Source organism: Maylandia zebra, linkage group LG13 (assembly GCF_041146795.1).
Source record: "Maylandia zebra isolate NMK-2024a linkage group LG13, Mzebra_GT3a, whole genome shotgun sequence".
NCBI lineage: Eukaryota > Metazoa > Chordata > Actinopteri > Cichliformes > Cichlidae > Maylandia > Maylandia zebra.
The window spans coordinates 18045856-18070302 of record NC_135179.1 but is presented as its reverse complement, the minus strand read 5'-3'; the positions used below and the strand labels follow the sequence as shown (position 1 = coordinate 18070302).

At 42.4% G+C, this 24447-nt stretch overlaps 1 protein-coding gene across 6 annotated transcripts in view; it reads left to right on the top strand.

The window, feature by feature from the left end:
- Nucleotides 1–24447, top strand: part of marchf8 (membrane-associated ring finger (C3HC4) 8) — a 93080-nt gene that overhangs the window by 27594 nt on the left and 41039 nt on the right. For all 6 annotated transcript variants that reach the window (XM_023153433.3, XM_076891677.1, XM_004551744.6 and 3 more), the window contains exon 2: nucleotides 991–1192. In XM_023153433.3, coding sequence (XP_023009201.1) covers nucleotides 1097–1192 — 96 coding nt within the window. In that variant the 5' untranslated portion in view covers nucleotides 991–1096. The remainder of the gene's footprint in view (nucleotides 1–990; nucleotides 1193–24447) is intronic.

The following is a 24447-nucleotide window of genomic DNA, read 5'->3' as shown; positions in this document are numbered from 1 at the left end:
AAGTCGTAGCTGACTGTGCTTTTGGGATTTGAGGAAAGTCTGAAGGTCCTTTAACACTGTACTCCGGGTCAGAAGGGCAGAGGTGATTATGGGGAATGCTTTCGTTTTGTTCTGATTTAAAATCGTAAACTAGTAAAATAAGTTTGATAATAAAACACCAAATACAGCAACATAGATGTCTTTAAAATACACAGATGCCTCATAATAATCACTAAGAATACACTTATGCATACTCAGTTTTGCACATAAATGCAGCATAAATCTACAAAACAAAACCCAAGTCTAAATTTTATGATCAACACATCATCAGCACTTAGTATTTTAGGTTTTCTCAGGTCTCAGCTAACAATAGGGTCTCCACACGGGCCTTTTATCTGCTTGCAACTCAGCAGTGCTCAAATGTGATTGGTGCCTACAACCAAGATTCTTACAGTTGACTAAACTAAACTGAAACATGCAAAAGTCAAAGTAAAATGGGAAAAAAGCTAATTAGAAAATACAAAACTATCATAAACGACTACTTTAACTAAACTAAACCAACAGAGAGCCTCCCGTGTCAAATATCTGCCAGCAAATGCTGCACATTCATATGCAGATATCTGTTGTATAGAAATCCTTTTTTTCCTTCCTTCTTCCCTTACATCATATGTAACTGAAGCCACATTACCATAAATAAAAAGAGCTAGGTATATTTACACATGAATAGCCAGACTCTAGAGGTTGGCTCTCTAATGCGAAGACTCACACTCGTCAGCATTTGCATTTAATCAACTTAGACTTAAAAAAAAAACCCCTGAAGAATCCCTAAAGAAGTCAATCGAGTAATGAGCAAACCAGGTGAAAACACACTTGAGTGTTTAAAATGCAGCTGTACCACTTCAGGGCTGTCATTTCTTGCTTCTTACTCCACATTTGCATTTCATCTCTCCAGCTGCTCCGACAGAAAACGATGCTCATGTTTAATTTTGATGTAATGTGTGTCCTCCGCAGGGGCGGTGCTGGCAAGGTCTCGTAGTTCAAACCAACATGCCCTTTGCTCTGGCAGCCGGACAGGAAGTGTGTGTGTGAGCGTCCCCCCCCGGTTGGCTCTGCTGGGATGAACATGCCACTGCACCAAATGTCTGTCATCCCCCGTGATGTCACCTCGTCGCGGGTGTCGGGCAGCGGGAAAGCTAAAGACAAGGACAAGCAGGTATGTGAAGAGTTTATGGGATAAACCGGGTCATAAATATGAGGGGCAGGGACACAGCTGACAGATATGGGACGGTTGTTATCTGTAGTTTTTGTTCCCTGGACGAATGCAGAAAGATCTAATTCAACACACCTTTGATATTTGCTGCCCAAAATCTGGACAAGTCCCTAACAAGGCCTGTAAGTGGGTGGGGGGGGGAATGACTTGTTTCACCAGAAAGCCAAACTTTCCTTTTTTATGATCAGGAGACAAAACTCTAAAGTGGCTGTTAGGAGTTATGAGTCAGTCTGGAGTGATAGAGGAAGTAACGGTGCTGTTTGTTTTCAGTTTCCCGTTGACAGTCACATCTCCCCCCCTTGTTACAAACCCAAGCCTAGCCCTTAAATTTTTATGACTCAAACCATTTTCTCAAAACTTTGTTAAATATCACCAAACCTCAGCATCGGCACTGTCGTCATAAACGTCTTAATGTGCAGTGCTGTTTCGTAGGTTCATTACTCCTCAGCCTCTGAGAGCCACACATCTCTTCAAAAAGTCTGCTTTTTATTTTTTTACACTGTGGGGGAAAAAAATAGTTCCCTCACATTTTCCCAGAGCAAACAAAGCCTCGGTTAAATTGTTGCAGCTTTTGTTTTGTAGTCGTTCCCAAAGCCTGAGTCGAGTGTTTCTGTTTAATGCCACTTTAAGTTATACTGTATTTACTGTCACTCAAACACCCACAGGAAGAAAATTCTCCAGATGGCTTAAAACGTAATTATTCTAACCTCTTTTCCTTTTTCCCCCCATTTTTACTGCGTCATTGCTTCAAACTGGGCTCGACAGGGTGGAAATGTTGTAAAACAACTTAGTGAAATGCCTCGGAGGAAGATTGGTAGAAATGTCAGCTTGAGCCCAGACAAAAGCAAAACGGTTTTAATTCTGTGTGACGAGAGCGGAAGATAAAATGTGCAAAGGTGGGAAGTAGAGAACGTTATCCCAGGTGTCCTGTCAGAGAAACAATCAGAAAGTTAATTTTTTTTTTAATGGCGGGGCGGCAATCTAAGCACAGAAACGTAAATTCTTCATTACATTTCCCTCACAAACAAATTATTTCTGCTGCCTGTGGGTTGAACTGAGATTTGTCATCTGATGTCAAAGCGCGGGCTGCTTTTTTCCATTTGTGCCTGAAACCACCTTTAGGCCATCCGGTTTTGCAGTTTAAGGTGCTGCAGCACATGCAGGATTTATTCTTTATTCTTTGTGTTTGCGAATTGTTCGCCGTTTGGTTTTTTTGCAAAATAATTGAGTCGAATCACCAACTCTGAACACTTTTATCTTTTTATATTTTGCTGCTTTTAATCTGAATTTTTAATAGTCAAGGAGATTTTAACCACAGATTTCTAATCTGAAAACGCAAAGATTTGTGAAAATATGAGCTTCAGAGACGACGATTAGTGTCTGCCTGATTTTAAGGTTCTGACTAAATATTAGTCTTTGTGCTTTTTGAAGCATCGGGGTTCTTTTTAAATTAGGCTTTTCATCGTGTTTATCAGTAATAAAAAAGAAAACCAGCAGTACAGCTGTGGCCACATTCAGTCTTGCACGGACTTTATCTTTCTTCTGCTACTTTTTCTCCGCGTACTTCAGCATTTATCAAACAGCACACTGAAGTGCTCTCAGCACGAGAACAAAGCGAGGCGCTACGACGATATGTGGGTGACCCTCTCTTTCTCCTCACCCTCTTTTAGAGCTTCACCAACTGCAGCAGCGCAGGTGTTCCCAACAGGTTTCCTGTATTTTTTTCCCTGCATGCACACACATATTACTGACTGATCCAGTGATGCGCCCGGTCTGTATTGGTTATGAAACTTAAGAGTCATTGCAGAAGTGAAAGTGAACTGAAATTAACTGAGACTATTTGACATCATCCTGTTGTTTAGGCAGGAAACGTGTTTTGGAGCTTGGAAACCTTTTTTGCAGGATCCATGTGAAACAGGATTGAAGGGTTTAAATCTGAGAGCAGTTGTAGGAAGGTTGCTTCAGTCTGTTGGGAATAAAAGTGAAACCTTAAGCTTTATGCTGTCTGGGTGGCGGTGTTTGGTTTCCCTACCGCAATGTTTGCTAACAGTGTAAAGGTCCAAGCTTTGTCTCTGCTTAGCCTCTCACTCTGTTTCTCTCTATCAGTCTCTGAGTGTCTGTGTCCTGCTGGCTGAGCTTCCTTGTCTTTCTTTCTTTTCTTTTTTTTTTCCTTTTTTTACCTCCTTGAGGAATAACTGGATAAACAGTAACGATTCCAGTCCTCCCCATGGAGCCATCAGCAGAGAGGAAAAAGGAGAAAATGAGTGTAGGACAAGAGAAAAGGGGGGAAACAGCAAGCGTTTACTGTGAATGCTGATGAGCTTGAGGGTCCTGGAGGTGTGTGCGTGTGCCCGGACTTTAGTCACAGAGCGCAGACCCATCTGGCCCTCTCAGACAACACAACTGGTCTTTTAGTGCCTCGAGGAAAAAGAAAACGCACAACTTTCCTCTGCTTAGGATTCAGAGTTAGTCAGCTGCTCCTTCAGAGAGCAACACATCTAGTAACTGTTGCTGGCCCCTCTTCGGCCTCGTTCCTCCAGCTCCGCTCAAGCTCGTCTTCTTTGAAATTCTCTTTGGCGGTGTGCTCGCGGGCGCTTTGTCTACGCGCTCGAGTCCTTCACTTGAGAATTCATGTTTGGGAAGATAATTTGAGGTTTAAAAATATTTTAATAAGAGCATCAAACGACTTACGGAAGTTTTATTACTTGGAGGGGTGGGTGAAAGAAAGTTCTCAGCCTTTGCAAAAAAACCGGTCAGATTTGTTTGAGTCTGGGGTTTTTGATAAGCTCCGCAGCAAATGGATTATTCATGAGATGACAATAAAGTAAAGCTCTGGAATATGTTGCCAGGTAAGGATGGAGAAAAGAAAACCGACTCGGCTATTTGTGATGTGGGGAATGTATACTTAGCTATCTGTGTTTGCTTGCTAATTATCGTGGCTCCATCTGCAGGGTGACTTGCTGCCTGTTTATATTGTATAGTAAATCACAACATCATGCCGCATGAACAGAGAAGGAAAGCCTCAGGAGGTGCAGCTGTGTCTCTAATTGTCATACTTGATAATAATGCAGACATATGGGATCTCAATAACACTAGTATTATATTCAGTGGCTTCTGTGACTGTGCATACACCGAACACTGTGATACCCGATACCTGCCCTTTTTGATGCCGCATTTATTTTTTATGAAAGCACAGAGAGCGCTGGAGGCTTTTTCCTTCAATAAGTGTGTGCCGGAGTCAAGGACAGAGGGGACTGTTTCTCCTCTGATGTTTGGCGGTTTGATAACAGCTGCCGCCGTGGCGCTCCTGGGCACTGATGGAGCCTTGTCGGGCTTTGTAGACCAAGATCAAACACTGACCACCGCGGCAAAAACTTAACACTCAGACGTCAAACATCTGCACCTGGTTTGGGAACAGCACCAAGCAGGACAGACGAGATCTGCAAAGGGTGGTGCGCTCAGCCGAACGCATCATTCAATCAGAGCTCCCTGACCTGCTGTCCATCTACACCAAGCGGTGCAAGTCCAAAGCTAGGAAGATTATGATGGACCTCTCCCATCCCAACAATGGACTCTTCTCACTGTTGAGGTCTGGGAAGCGCTTCCGCTCCCTTAAGGCCAAAACAGAGAGAATGAGGAGGAGCTTCTTCCCCCAGGCTATTCGGGCCCTGAACCAGGTGTAGGACTGGACTCTCCCAAACACGTCGCTATAAGACTGGATTCTCACACACGTCACCACACGCACCACCACACATTTCCTATAATCCTATAATTCCTATAATTTATAATCCTTATCTTTATAATCTCTTCTGCTATTTGCACATTCTTTACTGTAAATTCCTAAGTTAATTTGTAAATTTTTGTAGTAAATTGTAAATATTGTAAAACGTTTCTTCTGTCATTTAATGGTCGGGCATTGTACAGCTACAAGCATTTCACCCCCATGTCATACTGTGTATGGTTGTGTGTGTGTGTGACAAATAAAATTTGAATTTGAATTTGAATTTGAACAAAGCCTCCGGGATAGACTGGGACCATTTAATGTGTCTGTCTTTGCTGTCATAATGAAGCAGTTGTTGTTGTTGTTGCTGTAGCAGAAATTGGTTTTGTTCCTCAGGTTTAATGCCGTTTGTCCGCTGGTTCATACATTATTTTGGATGTGTTCCACAGTATTTTAAATAAAGAAAAAAGATCACTAGCATGACAAAAATGAAGCACATCCCTACATTTATCACACTTTCATGTGCAGATTTGATGCCACAGAGAATGATAGGAGCAACTTGTCTTATTTAAATATCTAAAACTGAGTTTCTGTATATCTCTTTGCTAATGAAGTGTGTGTGTGTGTGTGGGGGGGGGGGGGGGGGGGGCTGCTATCGTGGCACGATCTAAAGGCTTCTTTAAAGGCTTCAAGGGAAAAAAAGGTTGAGGGTGTGTTTCAGTCTGGCAGGGGATTTAAATCATTTCACTCTAAGGAAAATTATCTACAAGTGCATGGTATAGATTTCTGCCATCTGCCAGTTTGTTTGGGGCTTGCCTCTAGAGCGAAAATGTTAGTGTCAAGATGCTTATATCAACAGTCAGATAGATGCGGGTCAAATGTAATGCTTACATTTTCAAAAAGAGCAGAGCAAATAGACAGACATCTGTCCATCTGCTGATGAACACATAATGGCTTTTTAATGCATGTATGCTGGTCTTGTGCAGAACCCGTATACGAGTCTGTGGCTACTCTTCTTGCACTATTGTTAGTCCATCAGTCAGCCACCGCGAAAAGCAAACCTACAAAGAGCTGAAGTGAAACAAAGTGTCCAATACAGACACTGTCTGCTTTTCATTATAACCCTACTTTTGGTTTGTGGTGCTTCCTCCATTTGCGGTGACCTACAGTATACGGGGGGGGGGAGGGATGCACAGATTGTATACTTTTCTAAATAAGCTCTGCATAAGCACAAAACTATTCAAATGGACACAAATATTTGGGCGTAATGAATTCATTTTCACCAAATGTTTCCAATTACAAGTAAGATTTGACAAAATGAGTATTTACGATTACATTTTAGGGGATTTCTTAACATTGCAAATGATTTATTTCATTAAAATGTTTATTAGAATCCACTTATAACTTAATTATTGTCAAAGAACATCATTATGGAAAAGTTGGATGACTGGTGGTATTAGTAGCCCTAAAATAAAGAAGGTAAAAAAAGGGAGCCGATCACTGCGCGGATTTCAAAACTGACCTCACAGTTGGCTAAAAAGTTTATCACCTTGTCCTCTTCACCACACCTGCAGCATCTCTCTCACCCGTCATCCACTCTGCTCCACCTCAGTTGGCTGCCCTGCACCACCTCGTCAGTCAAATCCGGAGCACAGCAGCCGATTTGGCTGATTTCACTCTTTATTTGCTTGGATTATTTCACCACACTCTGGGCTCTCTGCTTAGTTCAGCTACAGTGCCCCCACTGCTCTTCACAGCCAGCAGCCCACATGTCCACTCACACACTCTGCCAACCATGAACCATTCAGCCCTGCAGTCATTTATTTTTATTTTTTTAAATCTAACTACAGTCTTCTGTGTGTTTATGTATCAGTCACATCTACCTCCGGTAGATTCTACTGTTTAAATCCAATTCTAAAAAGTTGCGAGGAGACTTGAAACTAATAATATCCTCAAACATCTTGTAACTGAAAGACTGTTGCATTGAAGAGCGGTCAGAAATTTCAGCAAACCAATGAGGAAAATGCGTACAAGAAGTAATTTCTCCAAAAGTCATAAATTATCAAATTTCGTCTTGTGTTTTGCTCCAGTTTCCTTTTCCACAGAACAATTTAATTTTGTTTATTCCTGAACAGGACGGGATGTACTTACTGCTTCACGTAACTTTGTTAGTGGTTGAAGCATTTCAGCTGACATGGCAGACAGACTTGTTTACGCCCAGCACTACTATATCTGTTAGACATTTCCAAAGGAAAAAAAATACTGTTCAATGAAATTCTACAAATGCATTTTTTTAAAAGGTGAAAATGTGTTTTTCAACCCAGAGGCAGAGAAACATATTCCAAACATTTGGTAGATCCGACTGTCCAAATCAGTCCCCTCCAGATTGCCGTGCCCCGGGGCTTACAAATGGAAATACCATGATATTTGCCCGTAAAGCCTTTGGGCTGGGAAAACTCGGCGTGAAATGCTGCATTATCAGGAAAAGGAAATGTTTACATGTTGTGTGACTCGACTGTTAGGAGTAAAGCCGATGCGGTCACATCTAGTTGGACACAGCTTTGGTCAAGTAGGAGAGTGTGACTGCTTAAATGAGCATTTCAAGGGCAAAGGCACATTTTTAAAATTAATGTAATTTACCGTAATTGTGTTTTATCTTTGATGTATCTCTAACCAACCATGTGCACCTACACTCTGCATATGTAACACAAATACAAACGTGTGCACATCATTTCTCTGCTTGCCTATCTTACTTGCGCACATCATCCTGGTGTAGATGTTCTGTGGCCAAACTGGTGCCCTTGCCTGTGCATAAAGCAGGATCTGGGGAGAGAAGATAACACACAGGCAAATGGCATTCTCTCTATTCTGGCAGCAGTTTTCATAAAGGTATGAATGTTATGTGTCAGCAAACTAACCTTCTTTACATATAACGCTGGAGGAATTCAAGAAACTCTGCATCCTACCTTTAGCCTCATACAAAATGTGACTGATGGAAACTGAAAGGTGTGAGTAAGACTAGGAAGTGTTACACCCATAAGGCTGTAATTAACTTTGTCATTTAGCACTTTTATATTAAAAAATAAAGACTTTTCAGGACAAACTTGGAGGATTTCCTATCCACGCTGTATTTGCAGTTTTCTGTAAAGCTCTTCTCTCTATATTTGATTCGGTCTTACTAGAAGTGCTTTTGAGGACGTGCGCTCCGGATGCAGGTACACGCGGCGGCAGCTGGTGTTGTTGTTCTCTCCAGTCTGTGCAGGTCTTGCAGGGGTCTCCCAAAGGCCCCCGGCTGCACGGAGCCACTTGAGGCCGAAGTGTTAAAAAACGTAATTAAATGTGGAAGAGTCGACATGACGGCAGCGCCTTTGAGGGCCTTGACTGCTGTGAGAAAGGACTTTGCTTCACCTTGTTAAAGATTTAATTTCATTAGCCCCTATGATGGCTCCATGGGTGATTTTGCTCTCTTTTGGTAGCCTCAACAGTCTGTGCTATATTAAGTTTTATATATGTGATTACAGCCGACCCGTAGCAGAAGAAAATAGACTTCAAGAGAAATGGCAGGAAATAATTACAGTCCCCCGAGCTGCTGTGTGTGCTAGTAGACATGGCATAATATGCACCACTAAAACAGAAGAGATTTTTCTTTGTCTCCGGTGTTAGGGTGAGCGTTTCAGAAGGGCAGCTATTAGAGGAAAAAGTGGTTAAGGGGACACAATCTCTTCTAATTATCCCATGCCTCATTGCCTTCCACCACCCGTAGTCTCTCACACACCCCATATAGGCACGGTTTCAAAGCTCGAAATTAACACTTTGCTACAAAAAAGGGGCAATCAGTCAGTAAATGTATGTATACATTAAGCTGCACTTACACTGGGAGTCCTCTTAGGAACAACATAATTTCATGATATCGTAATTTGCATATTCTGTGGGATGTTCTCTATCCTAAGTGGACAGATGTATAGCTATTAACCTAGTCACCTGTGGAAATTTGTTCAGCCCGTCACTCACCGCAGGGACAGAAAATCCACCTAGTCCGCAGGGGAGGGGAAAAAACTCTCAGCTGCAAATTAGACACTTTGCTGGAATAAATTTTAGGGAACCAATTAAATTTTTGCACCTTGATACAAAGGTGCTTCCCCCCCCCCCCCCCCCCCTCCCCCTCAGATTTTTCAATATCTCTGTTGAAGAAATGACTGTGGTTTGCAGTGCAGAGCAGCACAACTGAAGAGCCAGCAGATAAGCAGAGACAGACAAAGATGAATAAAAAAACAAAACACAGATAAAATTATTTCCAGGAGGGAGTCATGAAATCACCACATGAAAGGCTCAATCCGCTGGTCCCCCTTCCCCCTTTGAGATGCTGCTGCCTCCTCGGCCTGTGCTCTGTTTCCCATCCGGGCCCTTCTGTTGCTCCTGTGTTCCCTGGAAAGCCTCTCCGTGGGGTTGTCTGAGGACGCCGTTAATTGTCTGTGACATGCTGACTTGACTCTCCTGACTCGAACAGCCCCCAAACACTCAGCCAACACCGCCAGCCAGATCAATGGTGGAAGCTCTCTGAGCTCTCCCACAGTAAACAAATTCATCTTCTTTGGGAGACACTGCAGATGTTTCTATCGCTGCAGCGTGACGTCTGGCACGCAATCGCTTCCTGATGTATGCTATTCATGTGGGGCGTCGTACCCCAGGTGTGTAATGAAAGTCTCACAGGACTCTCAGTTCTGTCACAATGTGGTGGACACACAGGTGTATAATAAGTCTCTTGTGAGCAGAAAGAAAGATATAGTGGGCAGAAATACTTTATTTTCTTGGTAAGATGGTAATCGGATTCCCAGTGGTCGGTCCGTCAGAGGGGAGGTTTATTTCATGAACTCCCGTAGGCACGAATGCACAATAGACTCGTACTACCAAGGCTTCATTTTCTTTCAGTACCCGAGTCCCTAAATGCCTTCATCTGTACTTCTCAACACTTCCCCTCTGCGTCCTGTCTCCTTCCATCTCTTTTTCAATCATCTCAAGGTTTTATCCATGACCACACTGTGAACTCTTTCCTGTTGTTGTCTAGGGAGCCACAGTTATGAACTATATTTAGCCATAGTGTACACATAATGCAGTTCACTTCCAGTGCAATATAATTTTATTTAATTTTTATTTGAATTAAAGCTCAGCTAAAGGGCATCACTGATCTATTTTTCCCCATCGAAAGCTCTTTATTTTTCTCATCCACACCGCTCCACGCTTGCGGTAGCAGCACTCCAGGGGAGCCTGACCCACAGGTTCACCACCTCCGTCAGCCACCTGCCAGTGTATTTGTTTTTTTTGTCTGTGTATGTCATGAAAAGCATCTGTTATTGGAGAAAGAACTGTTTTTTTTACCCCAACCATGAGGTCATTGCCTTTGTTTTTGAGTGAAATTGCTGACCATTGGGTGGATTGACATTAAATATGATACAGACATTTACGTGCACTTTAGTATGAATGGAGTAACTTGTCCTCTCATTGGGCATCGCCATCTGAATCTAGTGTATATGTAATAATCCCTCATAGCTGAGCTGAAGCAGACAGTCGTTTCCCCTGAGTGATTTATTTTGTCTCCATTTTGTTACACTTAAATTTAATATAATGTCATTTTATTAATAGGACTGATGCTCATAACCATTAAAGTGTCTCCAAAGTTGCAGAAACCAGAGTTACGCCCTTTAACATGTTTAATACTGGTACACTGTGCCTGCAGACTGACAGGACTTTGTTTGTCTCCACTTTACTGAGAGCCTTAAATGGCACATTCAATGGTCACTTTGATGACAAGTTTGAGGATGGAACAAAATAAGACCGCTTAAATATGGTTGTTTATACTTTAGACACGAGAGCCATCCAAAGACTGGAGACTCTAATTGGTATGTTTGGAGTCAGTTCGAGAGCCGGATTTAGACACCTTTTAATTTAAAGATATCATCCACAGTTGACTGGGAGTCATTTCAGAAAATAAGCACATTGCAGCATGTCGGCAAACAGTGCATCTGAAATCTGTGCAGGCTGTAACTTAATAGAACAACAGCTACTTTTGTACTGCAACATGCAGGGTGGTGGTTCACAGCTGTTTTCATTAAAAGTGAATTGAAAAGGCGCGGAGGAAGAAAACAAAGACTATATTAAGTCTGTACCGATTACTGAAGCAAAATCACAGGTTTGTTTCCTTTTTCTGACATGCCCGACGGAGCTCGGAGAGTAACAAGTCTATTCAGGTTCTGTGCTTTTGCTCAGCGCGTTTATATGAAAGAAGTTTGTAGTTTATTTAATTTTTTTTAAGTTACATTGGAAGCAGATTTCTCCCCCTTTTAACGACTCACTGTGTATTAGTGAAACAATCACCTATAACTAAAATCATTGTGTTCTTATTGGCTTTGAATGAACCCTTTATATCTCCATAAGGATTCTGTCCCCATCATAGAAGCTGGCCCGCTCCACCAGGTTTTTAAAATGCGAGGTTTTTTATAGTGGCGTGACAGAAAACTGCATATTCTTCAACAACATAAGAATGGGAGGGGTGCTGCTGGATGACTTCAGCTGGTGGTAGCAGCAGCCTCACGCAAGTTGCCACTAAATCCTGCACAGGCTCCTGCAAGTGGGCACAGTACAGTTGTGTAATGTGTAAATTTATTGATGTTCAGGGGTGTTGTGGTGGGTGGGTGAAGTCGGACTCACTATCCAGGACGCTAACGGCAGCAAGGAGCCTTGCAAGCCTGGTTTCTCTAGAATATTATCTAGCACAACATGTGACAGCAATCATTTGTATCTATAGTAGTTTGGACTGAAAGCTTAGCCATACTGAACATCAAGTAGCTTTAAGCTTTACCGTATGTTGGACCAGCTGTGAGGTAAGAAAGTCGTTTTAGAGGAAGCTGGTACAGTCTCTTTTTAGGCTGATGAAATATTTTTAAAACCCACAACAGCACAAACATATAGCGCATTTTAACATATTGAGTTTAGGGCTGGGCAACTAAGGTGCTCTCATTCTAGTTTCACATAACACGAGTAGGATAGAAAAACAACTCAATAGAATCTCAGTGAAGTTCAAGTTTTTTGAAAATCCTGTGAAGTCGAAAACTGACAAAGGACGCCATCTAGGATTTTAAAATTACCATACCGTACCATAGGTGTGTCTATTCGAGGGCTGAGGGGTAGTCGGTATTTTTTACATTTTATTTATGTTATGGGAGTCGTACCTACTTAAATAAGAATTAAGAAAATAATGCACCCTTAAGCTTGATGCAGAACTCATTTTCTTGTAAAACTAAAGCAAGCTTCACAATGAGGGTTGAAATGATTCTAAAACTGTTATACATAAGTTAAAACTTGAATCAATTATAGAAATTCTCTTTTCACTCCAAATGATCATCCTCAGGATGTATTATTGCCCACCTGTTTGTTACATTTTATAAATCTGTGAAGTCATTTATGTTACGTTGCCATATAATTTCCAAAGAAAACCATATCTTTGAGTCTCATGATGAACAGATGAGTGGAAGTTTATCAGGCTTTTTCACCATGGGCATTTAAATCATCTGCTGAGTTTCCCTATTATGTTTTACTGCAGGGGGCTGTGCTATTATGCTACAAAAAAGCGAGGGAGAAAACATCCGCAAACACTTCCCTTAGGTGGAGTGGAAACCAGATGTTTGTTGCTTAGAAGTCTCAACAGCACATTTTCTTTCATTTTCAGCAGCCAAGCACAAAATATCTCAACATGTCACACGGCTTGTTTCGAGAGAGGAACTCTGTCTACAAGTGTTTTACTTGTAGACGATTTTATGTAAATTATGTATAGTTTGAGACGAATGTTATTCTTTGACCCTGTGAAGCGAATATGCTTGTGCGCCGCTAGACTACTTCAAGACAAGAGAGTAACCGATGAAGATAACGGGCAGTGCGAGACGTAATGACATGTAGCACGGGTCGTACGCTACTCTTGATCCCATGAAATTGTGTGCACAGTGCTCCTCTTCTCTCTCCTTAGCCTTTGGATGGTGCTGCTGCATGAATGCACTAGCACCCGGTGTCCAGATGAGGTTTTCAGTGAGTACTGCAGAGTGCAGAGGACTGCGGCCTCACATTAACATTCACCTCCATCTACCGAGAGGAGAAATGAGTAAAGGTAGAGTGCGCCGCGCAATCACGGTGAGAGGGGCCAGGTGAGAGTATAAAGAGATAAGGTGAAAAAGAGCACAATTTTGGTCTGTTGTAAACAGCGTGAAGGAAGCGAGAGCCTGTCGTTGCCGTAGAAACGGAGCAAAGACTGAATAAGAGTAGTATCAGCAGGAGTGAAGCAGAACGTGGAGAAATAGTTTGCCGTTTGCCACAGACATGCCTCAGCTCTGCTTCTGTCGGAGCTGTCAAAAGCCGTGTGTGCTAGGAGAGCGCCGTGCTTTCCCACTTACTTCAATGAGTATTCAGGCAGCGCACCCGATACATCCACCCTCTATACTAGTGTCCCCTGTTGCCGATCTGAAGAGCAGCCAAAACCAGAAAGAATGTCTTTCCCGTGAAATCGAGGTGAAGCCTATTTGTAAGAGCAGGAGCTGTGGATAGTTGCTGTCAGTCCTCTGTCACTGTGATTGATGCGTTTATTTCAACTCACGGCACCTTCCGCACAGGCCAGGTGGCTGCTCCACTATCCCTCGCCTGGGGTCACGCTGCCAGGGCTGACAGCAATCAGGTGGCGTCTTTTCAATCCTTGCATGAACGAACGCATTTCTTTCCTCTCCTTCCGTCCTATCTCTTTCAGGGCCGTGGCCTCCCTCAGGCTCGCTAATAGATTACAATGGTGCTGTATGTGAAACACGAAAATCTCAGGGTACAGAGACAAGACAAACATGGGGGAAGAGAATATGTCATCACCATAGAAACAACCTGGCAAGGACATTGGCGAGCTGCTACCTGAAACTCTTTAGTTTTGTCTTTTTATGTTGCATCGCGTTGAACTTTCTCTAAGCTGCTTTTATCCAATTTATAGTTGGCGCTCTTAAATGACACACGGCTCTGCTGCTGCACATGCACTGGAACAGTAATGTGCGGGAAAGTTTTTGTAAAGACTTGTGTACTTTAGGCAATCACTGCTTACTTCTTTGTTGACTGCTAGTCCCTGGCAGCAGCAGTACAGGGATCCTTATGTGAGTGAGTGATGTTCAACAAGCAAACTGACAGTCAGCTTTGATGAGGAGGGGCAATGGTAAGTAATGTAATGGGGGAAACTCATATGGGATGTGTACAGCCAAAGAATAAAAGGCTCTGCCGCATCTACAGGACATCAGTGATATTTGTAAGGTGAGGTGTCTGTGCAGAGCCCAAACTAACAGGCAGTACCCACTGAAGCCACAGCTTGTTGTTTATTTATATTATTCAGTCATTTATATGCTTCTCACGCAACCACAGACACCCAGAAGTAAAGAGAAAATCTGCAGCAATGTCTTGCAATATGACTAAATTACGAGACGGCAAAAGTCTTGAGTGTGCGACTTTTCATTTTTGTTTGCTTGTTTTTAACGGGGGTTTTTTTGTTGTTGTTGGATTTGTCAGAAACCATCGAACAGATTCTGCTGCATTTCAGGCTGTGCACGGTGAATCCAGGAAGTGAGCTGATCTGGGCACGGCTAAATGTTTTTTCCTCTTGGATTGGCAAAAAACCTGTTGAGCTCGTCCTGGAAATATTATCTTTGGTCATCTGTGCTATGTGACTTGCACACAGGGGAACAAAGCCCAACTACAAAAGTGAAATTTGAAGCCCATGCGCCGTCATGTACAAAGAGATCTCAGGACAGCAAGGACAATGGTGTGTTATTAGCTGATGGATGGGGATCTGCTGGATTGCTCCTGTTGACCACTCAAAATACACTGAGTTCCAAAAAAAAGGTAAAGCCAGCTGCCAATCACCCGGAAGAGGTAAATAACTGGTGAACAAACAGCAGGAATGCTGAATGCAAAGAATATAAATGGTGTTTTTATAAAAATTTTATCACTGCTTCTCCCTGGAGTTTCACATAAATCCATTATAAAATTTTACATACCTGAAATCTGGAAAACAAGTGCATTTAAGCATAAAGTAAGGATTATTGCTCACCGATTGACTGCAAACCACACTAAAAGTCATTTTGTGATGTCACTGTGTAACACTCCTGAGGTCAGGTCTGCAATTAAGGGCAAGCTTATGATGGAACAAGCCAAGGAGAGATGCTTTAAAAGCCAAAGCATGTCATCAGGAAGAAAGCGTGTAATCATTTCAGGTGGAAATGCTGCTTTTTCCCACAAAATATTTGCTTGCACTTGTCTTTGCACAGGCAGAGAGCTGACCAGACAAATATTGATAGGGCGGAGTGGGACGGGAGAAGTGATTGAAAGGAGGTTTGAGTAAACGGAGAGCTGCTGGAAAAATGCAGAAAGAAAAAAAACATAGAAGAGGATGGGGAACGGCGAAATGTGTTTCAGATGCCAGCCGTGGGAGATGGAAATGCAGAAAAAGCGAAGGTTGGAGTGTGGGCCGGCTGGGAGCGATGGGATTTTGACTTCATGCTTATCACTTCAAAAGACAGCCTGTAAAAGGCAGTCTGCTCCTCTGCAAGCCTCGCTCCATCTTTCTCTGTGTCTCTCTCCTCCTAACCCGAGGTGAAGTGGATCATTTCTGGCCTAATAGTTATGGTTTGATTTGCTGTGCAGTTTTCATTCTCTGAGACAACCTCTGTCCTGGGGAGGCTGCTCATTCAGTGGCTCGTGTAAGCCTCGGCTCTACACTCTCCTACTTAATGTGAGCAGCAGCGGTCACGGAGTGCAACATTTTTGGAGTGTGACATTGTTACTTTAACAGTTCAAGCAGCCCCCCGGGGGGTGAAAGGAGGGGGGGGGAGGTTGAGCCGCTCAGATCTGTGCTATGTAAACACAACACTGTTGTTTTTAAAATACGGCTGCGCTTTCTTTCGTGCAATGATACTCCTCTCAGCCGTTTTTGTCATCCTTGTGCTGTCTCGTACTGTCATAAAAATGATCTGAAACAAGTCACAACAGCTTGCGGCGGGCCCGTCGTGACATCCTTACAGATGTGTCACGAGAAAGTGAACAATCCTGAGCGATACCGTAAGGAGATTGGCCCATATGGAGCCGAAACCGAGCAATGCGTAGATGAGCAGCGGGCTAGTTGGAATGCGAAGCCAGCGCTTCGCTGTCAATCAAGGACCGCGACAGATGCGTCGGACACGATGATGAGGTAGACAGATGTGAAGGCTGTGTTTAGCCTCAGTCGAGACAGCTGAGGCGTCAGCCAGGGTTAGGTTGGGGATGTTTTAGATTTCAACAGAGGAGCATAATAAGTTTGGCCTTCTTACATTGTAGCAGCAGTCAGTGTGAAAATTGGACTGTCACATCTCATATGTCTTGTAGGGAAGTTGGCACCAGTTCTGTAATTATGTTGAAATATCTGATTGGCTTTGCTTTGCACTGCGCATACTGGTCCTATTATGGTGAGGTTATGTGTAATTTTCCTGTTAGTTTTGCTCCACAAATGACTTAATTTGCCAACAATTGTAGGGAAATTAGTAACAATGTTTGGTTGCTACACTTTCAATTAATTGAATCCAAACAAACACGGCGATATAATGTGCTGCTTTTGAAGTAGCCACACAACAGGTCAAATTAAAATGAAAGATTCACTTGAATAATAATAATATTCACTCTAGTACAAAGCACACTTGCTGGCCATTACAATAATTTGTCTTCCATGACAAGATAATGCAAAAAGCACCTGGCTGGTTGTCAGTAAAGCTTAGTGAAGAGGCCGAAAAGTCTGTGTACTGGCACTGAGATCAAAGTCATTGGTGTTTCCAATAAACTGCCATTGTACATGGTAAATGGACTGGTTCTTATACAGTGCTTTTTTGCTCTACTTGAGTCTTCCCAGCTCTTTTTCTCATTCATCTAAGAATCTAAGTGCTTTCTATCAAAAATTCACACACAGATGAACGCCCTGTGAGCTAGTCGGGGTTCACACTGCAGACTGGAGCAGTTAGGGACTGACCTGCTCATCCTCCTGAGCCACAGTGAATGGTTAGGCCCAAAAATGTTGTAGTCAAATTCAGTAACCCCTTTAATCATGGCTGAAGTAATAATATGTAACTGAATTTAAATATTTCCAGAACTGTGAGCTTTAAAAAGAGAAATAATTTAGCGAGGCTATGTTTGGATGGATGTTGGTGATTGTTGTTGTCGTGTTTTAATTGAGCAGTTCTGCCAAAGAAATTTCAGTCTACTTTAAACTAAACCGACTGATGTTTGTCTCCAATGTCTTTCGAACCCCAATAATTTGTGCCAATTAACACGGATCTTTCCAAGAAAGTGTCATTTTTACCATGACTGGTGTTACCAATCAGACCCCAAGAGAAGTGCTGTAAAGGTATGGTCAGCAGGGGGCAGTAGAGCAAACAGTGTATTATCCTCCTGCCCTTGAAAGACCAGGCCATTTGAACCTGAAAATGCTTCCTGATGCAACGCCTGTAGCAGTTTTTACGTAAAACTAGGAGATGTTTGATTCGCTTCTTCTACTCATCGTTCACACTTTGTGGAGTTTTGGACCTAATGACTTCATTTTCCTCTTTAGCACTGAGCTTGACTCTAACCACGAACAATTCTGGTCTTTTTCTTTGTCATTACAGGCTGTTATAGCTTCTAATTTTTAAAATAGCTTAATTTCCTAGTTTTGCCTTGTGGTTTAGATTTCCAGCTTTCAAGTTTGAACATTTTTAAGGCATTCAAAATGCAAATGTTCATTTCAGTGAACTGCAGGAAGGAGGCGTGTAAGATGAACAGCCTTTAAATGCAAATCGCCTTCCACTGCTGTGGACTGTATTTGTCCGGGAGCCAAATGAGGTTGGACCTTAAAATGGGGATTGTTGTAGGTGGGCAGAGGACAGATCTCTCCTTTGTCCATCATCAGCGCACAGAAGTGGGAGAGCAAGAAGATGTGTAGATCCAAGGTTGCACGCCTTAGGTAGATGTGGTGTAAAAAAATAAATTGAGATGCATCTCACTGGTGTAAAATACATCAAAGAATCTAACGCTACAAACGAGCAGAGTTGGAGAGATTTGAAACTGTCTGAGGAGTTTCTGTTTGCTGTAGTCTTTTGTTCATTGGCAAAATAACAGATCTCTGAAGACGCTGTCCTGTGATGGGAAGACTTAAGAGGAATTATTTATACTTCCTCTGCGTGCTGTTTGCTTTTGTGTGAAGAAATGCATGCAGCTTTCTGTTAAGATCACAAGTGAAGCAGTGCTGCTTTGTGCCATTTTAGCATTATATCACTGTTGCTTCTGTGTAACGATATTAAACACAGTCTATTGGCTAACGCGTTTCGTTTTAACCCGTCGCCCGCAGGTGAAAAGAGAAATGAAAGGTTCAGGTGTAGGAGAAGCATTTTTGTAACATCAGGTGTGTTTGCATGGCAGGAATCACCTGCTGAGGGTTCACGTCCTGAAGGGGAAAGCTGCTTATAGCCCAGAAATTCTGATCAGATCTGTGAAGGCTGGAAAAATAAAATCACAACTGGGTTGAAAAGGAACCTACTTAAAAAAAATATATTAAAAAATCTGTACTCGTATATTTGCAATGCAGACTTCTCCGTCTGTCCAGGGTCAGAAATAGGGCGCCATCTGTTTAACAGCAGGTGAAGATTAATGATGTCATAGATGGTGGTGGAGAAAGCCCAAAAGGGAGTGAAGTGGGCACTGAGGTGGGATATGTTTGTATACTGAGGTCATTGCTGCACTGATGCATGTATAGTCCAGCACAGATGATGGATTTAAAGGAGCTGGATGGAGTGCATCAATTGTGTTCACAGAGCCTTTAAAAAATAAAAACCCTCCCTTCTCCCTGCAAAGCCTGGAAATGGCTGGGTAAATAAAAATGAAAAGCTGGGCCTAATAAAAGTCTTCAAACTCTACTTTCTCATTCAAGAAAAAAGATATGATAGCATCCTTAGTTTTTCTTCTCAGTCTGCCATCTTTGTAAGTCAGAGTCGGCCTGCCTATTGATTTTACTTCAAAGAATATATACAGCTAGCATAGTTATGTCTCTCCCAGAGAGTCGGTTAAAACAGAATAACCACCATTGTACACTGTTTAGTTGCATCTCTGTGCATCCCCCCCCGACTCCTGAGCACGCTAATTGTCTGTTGCTAGCGATATCAGGTCAGCCGGGTCAAGAGTTAAAAATCACAGAGAACTCTGCCATCGTAGGTCTGAGCCGCTGTCCGCATTCCAATAGCTTTTAATGACTAGTTTCATCAGGCATGCACTCGCGCATGCACGCAGTGGGAGTTTAACTGAGTGCAATTTTGGTCAAGCTTGGAATCACTTTGCTGCAACTTGAGAGGCATTTTGAAATGATTGATCCACATTTGAGCAGGATTTACGACCGTTGCCAACTCCGGCCTTTTGTCCTCCGCTCTTTATAGACCGCAATGCACTGCTGAAATACTTGTCTCATTTAGAAGGTTATCACAAGCCCCAGGTTCTGATGTGGATACAGATAGAGCTGATGTTTGCGTCTGCAGAGGTGCTTTTTGTCTTTTTATTCCCAAACACTGATAAACACAGACACTGGCAGACTTTAGAAAAGAGGCCTGCGTGTCTTCAGTGGAGAGGTGAGAAACAATAAGTCCTTTCAAATTATCTTCATAGAAGTATGTAATTGCCTTGGCTAATGCTAATGAAGATGAATGGCAAATTAAAGGCAAAAGTCATGATAAAATGTCTTGTTAAGCTTTTGAGCACCTGCGCGCTTAAAAAAAAAATTGAAACCAGCTTTAATGCATCTTGTCTCAAAGGTTCAACTCAGCTTTTCTAAAGAATATTCCTTCATTTGGAGTTTTAACGATGCTGATGGAGAGTGTTGTTTAACACACAAGATGAGTATCTCTCCAGGAGTTATCAAACCTGCTGTGCAATCAATGAATCATGATGAAAGTGTGCGATGGTTACTACACCAAGTGTTTTAGTTTGATGATCTGTGCCTTGCAAAGACATCAGAAGACTTTTAATCAGTATATCCCATTAATTTTGTCATTCCAAAGTTCAAGAAACTATGTGGATATAATTTATTAATGCAGCTATTTTACATCGAGGTGCATTAAGGAATCATCAGTGAGATGAAAGAACCCCAGAGCTCGGTGTTAGCGTAGGACCTAGGTAAAATGCAGCGTTGTGTTGGGATGGTTTCAATAAAAAAATATCTTGGTTGCTAACAAGCAACTTCATGCTACCGAGAACATTCAGCAGGCCCTACAAAGAACGCAGCACACTGATGCACTTCACCAATACTGAAGTGCATCAGTGTGAGCATCATCATTTAAGGCTGTTTTCCTGCCTCAGGGCACGGACAGCGCCACCATTATTGAGGGGAAATTCCTAATTTTATCGACACATCTTACAGCGGGATATCAGGTCGGATATCCGACAGCTGAAGCTCCGGTACAAGCTGGATGATGTGGTTGGATAATGACGCTAAACATCAAAGCAAATCTCGAACAGAACGACTTCAAACAAAAGAAAATCCGTCTTTTTTTAAGTGGATTCGCCAGGCGTCGACCTACAGAGGGGTTAAAGGAGACGCTGGCTTGAAAGCTAAAATGTGCGAGAGGCGCGGAGGTGTAGTTTATAGTTAGCTGGAAGTATTTTCAAACACAAATCGGAGGAAAGGATTTAAAGCATGACGAACAACTGGTTACTTTAGCCAAAGCACATCTGGGGAACTTTCCAATCGCTGATGAAGAAAAGAGCACAGCTGTTTCTTTGAGCGTTGCAATGGGAAGAATTTAAAACTGTCATCCAAAGCTGGATAAGAACGATACCGCCCTGAATTGAGATGGTCTTTTGCAGAAAATTAGTTGGGTTTTTTTCCCTACATGAAGCATTTGGTAAATGAAAACACTTTAGCAAAAGCACACATTTACCAGCACTGTGGACTTAAATCAGGTAGTTTGTGATTGTCTTCAGTTTTCATCAACATGCATAGTACAGTTCACTTAAATGAAGTCTCTGCTTATTGTCAACAGTACTGCAGCTACTCCTCTGTCGCCATAATAATAAGTACAGCCTGTTCTGCTCCTCACCACGATAGTGACTCACTCATTAGTGATATTTAGCTTTTTCTGATCTGTACTGATGTCCGCAGCAGGGGGATGCTAGGAGACAAAAAGGATTGGCATCACGACTGACGTTTCTGGATGCTGCTCACAGAGGAGAACAATGTGTTCAGATTTCTCCACTGGGGACAGATTAGTTGAGAAACAGGCTGAACAAAATTTAATGTGTCTGTCGTAAACGTAGCAGCTCAGAGCCCAGGAGAAAACCAGTTGGCTGAATTTTGAGAATCTTCAAACGTGTCTGTCACTTCCAGCTCCTCCAATTCCTACGCTGCTGTGAAGAAAAACAATTTGTGTGAAACTGAGGTAAATTGATTAAAAACTGTGCAGCTTTAATAGGATTGTGCATCATGTAGTGCCATGTAAATAAAAAAGATGAATAATAAAAGACTTGAAGACAAGACACGGTGGCAAAATTGGCTTTTGAATCACAGAAAGTGCATGAGTTTATAAATTCATAAATCATTTTTCCCAGCTCAGGCCCCCTGTGTGTCTGGAACACCGCTACCTAGATCAGTTAGTTCCAACTCTTCAAAGACAGACAAGGCTTGGAATAAATATTATATGTACATCAGCACATACATAAGTTACTCATTATCTTTACACATGTCCATTATTTTGACTGAATGTACAAAAGGCTAAAACTGCTAACGAGATGTTCCTGCTTTTAAACATGATGACAACGTTTGAATCTTGAGAAGCCTCGAGCCACCTCTTTCTTTGTTTTTCTTCCAAGGAGCCAGACGTAATTGTAGTTTTGAAAAGTGGTCTCGAGCAGGTTTTCACTGTTTTTACTTCTAACAGTGAGAGCTTCTTCACTCATTTTCAGTCCAGTCCTTATACCTCTGTGTGCGTGTGTGTGTTGTTTTCTTCACTGACCTCAGCTGATCATTCAACTGTTGAACCACTGCTATGTCTGCACATAACAGACAAGTTAGAGAGACAACCAACTTTAAATTGTATCTTTAGGCACTTTGTTACTGTCAGCCTCTCACAAAAACACATCATTTGTTCATATTTCTTTAAATGAAAAATGCCAAAGATAAAAATTGACTCCCAAAGAGCTTGTAGCTGAAAGCTTGGCATATCTTGGCATGGTGTGCAGCGTGCTCTCAAACAGTTTGAAGAAAATGGACAAGGGGAGTCAAAAGAAGACATGTCAGGCCTAAAAAAGAAAAAGGACAAAAAAGTATAACAGATGAACAGTAGGTGAAAGTCAGGTCCTTGAGAAACAGAGGGGAACAAATCCAGCAAAGACCTGACATGGGACCTGAGAGATGCATCTGACTCTTCAAGTGATCCATCTACTGTTTGCAGAAGCCTCATCACAAATGATAACAATGATAACAGCCAAGGATGGCTGTCAAGAAGCCATTCATAAGGAAGAGAAATGGAGAGCCTGGCCTGAAGCAGTGTAGGATCATTTTGACAGAGAACACAACAAAAGGACAGCCAACATCCAAAGGAGAGCTTTGAATGTGCTTCAAGTAGGCTGGAGGACTGTTCCTGAAGACTACTTAAATAAATTACAAGAAAGCTTCCTAACAGAGTTCAGGATGTGTTGAAGAATAAAGGTGGTCATTGCCAAATATTGACTTTCAGCTGGTTAGAATTGTAGAAACCTCTGTGTTCTCTGTATATACTGTATTTCAATGTAGCTTTGAATATATTTCAAAAGTTTATGTTGTTTTGTTTGCTTACTGTCCTCAAGCTTACAGGCTCAGAGCATATCAGTGCCTTTCTTTCTGAAATCGTACTGAAGTCTTTCTCAAATTTAAGTTGATGAACTGCCTTTGAATTAGTGCAGTTTAATTGAGGTAAACTTTCCATGTGGGCTTCTCCGCTGACTTTAAATACCGTTCGCGTGTGTGTCACACCGCCACCAGCATGAGTGTTGCGTGCTGTTTTGTCATTGTTTAACACTGTAATCGGGCACATACTGGCAACACTCCACAGTCCGATCTCTGCCACACAGCCTGGACAGAAATAGCTTTTGAAAGTGTGGCTCGCAGAAGGAGGTCATTTTGAAGTTTTGTTCCATCGGCCCCGCTGACAGTCACGTGCCCTCGCAGCAGCCGTCCCTTTCAGCCGCTCTCCATCGGCGTTCACACGTTGGGATAGATGTGCGCCATTGGGTGACAAAATTGAAAAGATGACAAGATAGGGGGGCAAGAGGACAGTGGGTAGTGGGGAGAGCTGCAAATCAATGAAACTGCTACTGTCAGCCTCTTGTTATTTTTGGGATGGTGAATTGATGGCTTTGTGCTCTGGCTGTGCTGCCGCTGGTGACGGCCCACTTAATGTTTGGGCTTGTGTATTCGAATCTGGAGATTGTCCCATGAATACACCATGCGCAGAAACAACCCTCTGCTGCATTATACCGAGATATGTAAATGAAAAGCAAAGCCCCAGATCAAAGAATTGCATATGGTTACACCAGATAAGTAGCAAGGGATCCCACTGCGGTTATTCAACGTTTTACAGAATATTAAAAAAAAACCCAAAAAAACCCCAAAAAACTGAAGTTCTAAAGAGACTTTCCTTACGGACCTCTCGTTTTCTTCCCCCCTCTCTTCCGCTCGTCCCGTTCTCTTAATTGGAGGTAGATTTGATTGATGCTGCAGACATACAAGCTGTAGAGTTGTAGTTATCAGTATGCATGACTGTATTTGAATATGAAGTGAAAAGGCTATTACAGCTCAATTTCACACCCAGCGGGATATCTGACATGTTTCTCCCTCTGTAGAAATCAGCCTGTCAAAAGTTCTCTTTCCGCTTTCCGTCTCTCTCCGTCCCTTCACATTTTCCCTTAAACTTCACCCCCTCATCCAACTCTCGAATATTTGCCTTGTGTCTCTCACTTTTGTATGCCCTCTCCATCCAGCCTGTAGCCTCTGTAAAAGGGTTTTTGATGCAGTTGTTTCTACCATAAATTCTATTGACCAATCACATTTGAAGAGGCTTTGGTGATATAGAGGTAAACGACGTTGTGGAGCGCAACAGTGGGGTCGAATGCCCTGAACTGCTATTAAAGTGTAATTATCAGCAATTTGCGATCGATATTTATTGACACCTGTGCTGAGAGATCTTCACCTCATCATGTTATGTTAATGCGTAGAGCTGCTGGCTGACTGACCAGAAAAAGCTGCACTTGCATCATCTGACAGCTGATGGTTCTTGTATTGGCTTTCTGATCTTTTCATCTTTGTCTTGCTTTTTTTCCCCCTCCAAGATTAAATAATATGAGCTTGTCGTGAAACTTACAAAGATTACCGTTGCTGGAGTGACAAGACTGG